The 5,000-nt window shown below is 43.0% G+C and overlaps 1 protein-coding gene across 1 annotated transcript in view; it reads left to right on the top strand.

Annotated features, from left to right (window-relative positions):
• gpr83 (G protein-coupled receptor 83) overlaps nucleotides 1–1,871 on the top strand; it is a 40,084-nt gene extending 38,213 nt beyond the window's left edge. The window contains exons 6-8 of the mRNA XM_035526835.1: nucleotides 164–345; nucleotides 448–641; nucleotides 1,720–1,871. Of these exons, the coding sequence (XP_035382728.1) occupies nucleotides 164–345; nucleotides 448–641; nucleotides 1,720–1,871 (528 nt within the window). The remainder of the gene's footprint in view (nucleotides 1–163; nucleotides 346–447; nucleotides 642–1,719) is intronic.
• Nucleotides 1,872–5,000: the final 3,129 nt, after the last annotated feature.

Raw genomic sequence — 5,000 nt, 5'->3', positions numbered from 1 at the left:
CCAATTCCCCAATCCTCCTCTCAGCCCCTCCCTTCAACCCTTCTCTAGATCCTCCCAACCTTCGGTTTCTCTCTCTCTTTACATTCTCTCTCCTTTTTCTCTACTCTTACTGCTCTGTCCATCTTAGCTCCTGTTCCTCGTACATAAAATCCATCTTCCACAGTTTCCTGGGCTTCTCTGGAGTAAGAGGGTGAAGCCTGACAGCAGCCCCCAACAGGAACAGGCAGGACTGGTTGCCACTGGAGATAGGCTGGAGATAGGTTCAGTGGAGCTGACCAATGAGTTGAGAGAAGAGGTGGTGGTGGATGATTGGCTGGACATGTTGGCCGTGGCAACTTCCAGAAGGCATTCCGGCACTTCCCCGTGCCTCCCTATGAGCCAGTGGGATTGGGCTAAGCCCTGTCGGATCCTGTGATTTGTGGCTTTTACTGTCCATCACTGTCACAGCTGGATTGGCAGACAATGGCGCGGTGAGGCGGGACTTGCGTTGGGGGTGTGGCCACGCATATGGAAGGCGTGGGAGGTGGTGACACTGTCCGAGCTCACGGACGCACTCGACCACGACAACGCTGACCATGACGACGCATCCTCCATTGCCACAGTGCCTTCAAAGGGCCACAGGTCTCTGTGTTTCTGCAAAAGTTAGTGATTCCAGAGAAAGAAGAGATTCTGGGTCTGTAGGGATGAGTGGAGATGGAAAGATGCCGTCTGCTAAATTTATGCCAACATTTACAACATTAAAGCCAAGACAGGCCCTTTCTGGAGACCCTGTTCAGAAGTGACCATGTAGCCTGTAGCTGAGCTTGGGACACATATTCAGTGACTGTTTTCAAAGATCAAGGTTCATCTTTATTTTCCATTTGTATGTTTTAGAAATACACTGGAATGCAAATGTGGAGCTTACCCAGAAACGCAAGAAAAGGTAAAGAAAGATCAAAGTACGTATGTACACACAACAGGCCGCTGATCATATCAGGGTTTTTACAGTTCGTATGGCACCAGGATAAACACTAACGTACGTTCTAGTACAATGTACAACGACAAATTCCTCATGACACCTGTGTTCAGTCCCACTTTTTAAAAATCCTTAAAATATGCAATTCAGTCCACTTTTTCTACCTCTTTCTGTTTATTATAACAGGTCTTCTTCATTTTATTCAAATAAAAAAGATGTTCTGCTCGGCTAAGTCCTCTGTCTGCTCCCTGTACTTGCTTTTATCTTCAGAAGAGATGAAAACAATTACTGAGGTGTCATCCGCATATTTTAAGCACCGTGTGCCTGACAGTCGGAAATACAGAGAGAGTAAAAAACCTCCCTGGGGTGGCCCTACACTCTGTACTCATCCCTGGGGTGGCCCTACACTCTGTACTCATCCCTGGGGTGGCCCTACACTCTGTACTCATCCCTGGGGTGGCCCTACACTCTGTACTCACCCCTGGGGTGGCCCTACACTCTGTACTCATCCCAGGGGTGACCCTACACTCTGTATTTGGGAAGTGGACATGAAATAATTAAACCTCACCTTTTTAGGCCTGTCACATAAGAAGTTTAAAATTCACCTACTGAAAGAATGTCCTACTCCAAGTGGTTGTAATACAAAAACCAATTTGTAGGTGCACTTGTATTAAAAGCCAAACTGTGGTCAATCAAAAGTATTTGGACAAAAGCTTTAATGGAAAAGTCCTGACCTGTGAGGTCATCTGTTTCCTGTGGTGCAGTCAACAGTGTGATGAAGGCATTCTCTTCATCACCAAAGATGGGCAGAGTACTCTATCAGGAAGTGTATGAGCGCTGCAACCTGGACACCAGCGATGTCAAAATGATGGAAGAGATGAGCACACTTACACCAGAAGGTCCTTCCAGCTTCTGAAAACAGCTTCCACTAAGGTCTAGTGGACCTTCTCATTCCTGAGAGACTGATCTGATACCTGTTGTACTGTCATTCTGGCCGTTCATTTTAGGAACTTGGGATGTAGTGGCTGACTCCAGATCAGCCCAACTGCAACTCTTCCAAAGTAAAAAATGTTTTACGTATGCAGATGGAAGTGTTTATTACACTGGGTTTATGAGATGAACAGCCTATTTATTTTAAGTGCATCAGCAAGCACAACTGTGTGTGTGTGTGTGTGTGTGTGTGTGTGTGTGTGTGTGTGTGTGTGTGTGTGTGTGTGTGTGTGTGTGTGTGTGTGTGTGTCCACAACAAGCTGACCACAACACTGTGTTTAGTACCTTTACCTGCTCCACAACAGTGTTAAGTACCTTTACCTGATCTAAAATAGTGTTTATTACCTTTTACTGCTACACAACTGTGTTTAGTACCTTTACCTGATCCACAAGTGTTTAGTACCTTTACCTGATCCTCAACAGTGTTTAGTACCTTAACCGTTCCACAAGTGTTTAGTACCTTTACCTGATCTAAAATGGTGTTTATTACCTTTTACTGCTACACAACAGTGTTTACTACCTTTACCTGATCCACAACAGTGCTTAGTACCGTTACCTGATCCACGAGTGTTTAGTACCTTTACCTGATCCTCAAAAGTGTTTAGTACCTTAACCGTTCCACAAGTGTTTAGTACCTTTACCTGATCTAAAATGGTGTTTATTACCTTTTACTGCTACACAACAGTGTTTACCACCTTTACCTGATCCACAACAGTGCTTAGTACCGTTACCTGATCCACAACAGTGTTTCGTACCTTTACTCCTCCACTACAGTGTGTTTAGGGCTTAATCAGTGCAAAATATTTGATGTAAATTATTTGAATGGTTTTAATGTAAATGAGTTCCACTCTGACATGGTCAAGCATGTTTGTCTGAGCTCACAGCAGTGTATAGTGAAAGAACAGCTGACCACAGCGTGTAATGAATGTTCAACCTTCGTCAACATGAATGACGACTTAGCCCCCCCCGTTAAATCGAAGCGCAATACAGCCAACTGTTCCATTTAGTGTTTTCCAGAAACCTCGCTGAATGTGAATGTGTATCGTCCCCATCCTGCTCTCCAGTAGCAGAACTTCACTCTGTATCCACTTAACAAATGGGCGCTGGACTCAGTTTCTGATAACCAGATGTGGGTGTACAGGCACAAAGGAGCTTTCATGTGCAGGCTTAATTGACTTACAGAATTATTCCTTAAGGTGTAAGGTGGTTTTATCTACTAGGATATTTGTCCTCTGTTATTGGATTTTATATTTCACTACAGGTCAGTTCTCCCCTGGTGACTAAATGTCGCAATACATGTAATGGAAATTGGAACTCTAACCCGAGCTCTGCTCGTTTAATTCTGGTGATTTTAAATCAAGTTAGACTCAGCAAGAAGTAGATTTCTGTTGCTACTACAGGAGACAAATCTTTGGACCAGTGCTACAGCACCATCTCAGGAGTATCTCCTGCTACATTGGAACAGTGAGATAACATTACCTTTCTTATCCCACACCACCATCAGAAACTAGAGACCACCTAGAAAAGCACCAGGCAAGTGGAAGAGTGGTCATCACAAGACATTGAAATGCTTGAGAACTGTTTAACTACAACCAGCTGGTCTTTACTGATGCATGCAAAGATGACTTAGAAAAACATTTCACAGAATGTTTATATCCGAACAAAGACAGTAATGGTTTTTAGCAATAATAAAGCTTAGTTTATCAAAGAGGTTAAAAGCAATGTTGCTTTTAAAAATGGTGATGTTATATAAAAGAGCTAAATATGAATTTCGGAGAGCCGTGAAGTAGGCAAAGATAAAATATGGGGATAAAACAAACTGCGAATGAAAGAGAACAGGAGTGTATGGAAATGTCTCTAGCAAATAACTGACTGGAGAATTAAGAAGGAGGTTCAAGAGCCAGTTCCAACGCTCCACGAATGGGTTAATGATTTATACTGCAGTCATGACTCACTGACGTCTCTCTGCAGGGGTCAGAGGTGCTGTTCCCTTTATTATTAAGGAGCATGAGGTCAGAGCTCTGCTGGTTGAAACAGAACTGGAGGAAGGCAACTGGACCCGCCAAGGATGGTCCAGACTCCCGCTCTCTTAAAGCTGTCAGGATCAACCCCTCCGACATCCCTATCGTCATGGTTACCCAGTCGCATGTCTTTGTTTTCTTTCCGTGTTTCTTTTTCTCCGCTTTTCTGCCGAGCCTCATTTGTTATCTCTGGTGTTTGTCGTTCGTTTTTATCCTTGCTTGTGTTACTGTTATAGCCTGCTTCCCGTTTGGTTGTTGAGCGTTTGTGTTTCTGTTTTGTTCATTGTGTGCTCTCGGACTCGCCACGTCGGCTTGTCGACCCTGGGGTTGCCTGTGACAAGTCTCGCTCATCCGTACAAAAGCACGTGAACTTCCACCTTAATTCTGCTGCCATAGTCCCTGTTCTTAAGAAATCCAGTGTAATTTGTCTAGATGGTGACAGACCTGCAGATCTCACTTCTGTTTTTATGAAGGTTTCTGTAAGTCTGGTCTGCCGTTATCTTTCTATGAACACAGTTGTGTGTATATAGTTCTTTTGCTTTCCACATGTCTCTAGCCATTTAAACCTGTGTGTGTCAACTTGTGTGTATGTTATCATGCCAAAACTTCCAGGGTATTTACACTTTTGATCAGGGTCATTTGGGTGGTTTCTGTTGTCATTATGGTTTTAAAAAGGGCAAAAACAATAGTTTGATAATAAATGGCTTGACCCAACCACTAAACATGAATAAAAGAATTGTATTATCATTATTATTCTCTGAAAAAATATTTTAAAAATCACAAATTCTGCCAGGGTATGTAAACGTATGAGCACAACTCTGTGTGTGTGTGTGTGTGTGTGTGTGTGTGTGTGTGTGTGTGTGTGTGTGTGTGTGTGTGTGTGTGTGTGTGTATATATATAGTTTTTAGATTACAGTTCAGTATTTAATACAGTAATACTGCCAAGGCTTTTCACAAATCTCAAAGACTTGGTGTCCAACAGTCTCTGTGCTGCTGGATTATTGATTTTTAATTTTTTTTATTTTTGTCAAACA

The sequence above is a fragment of the Electrophorus electricus genome, chromosome 6 (assembly GCF_013358815.1).
Source record: "Electrophorus electricus isolate fEleEle1 chromosome 6, fEleEle1.pri, whole genome shotgun sequence".
NCBI classification, from domain to species: domain Eukaryota; kingdom Metazoa; phylum Chordata; class Actinopteri; order Gymnotiformes; family Gymnotidae; genus Electrophorus; species Electrophorus electricus.
The sequence above is the reverse complement of the archived record's forward strand: the minus strand, read 5'-3'. Positions and strand labels throughout refer to the sequence as shown.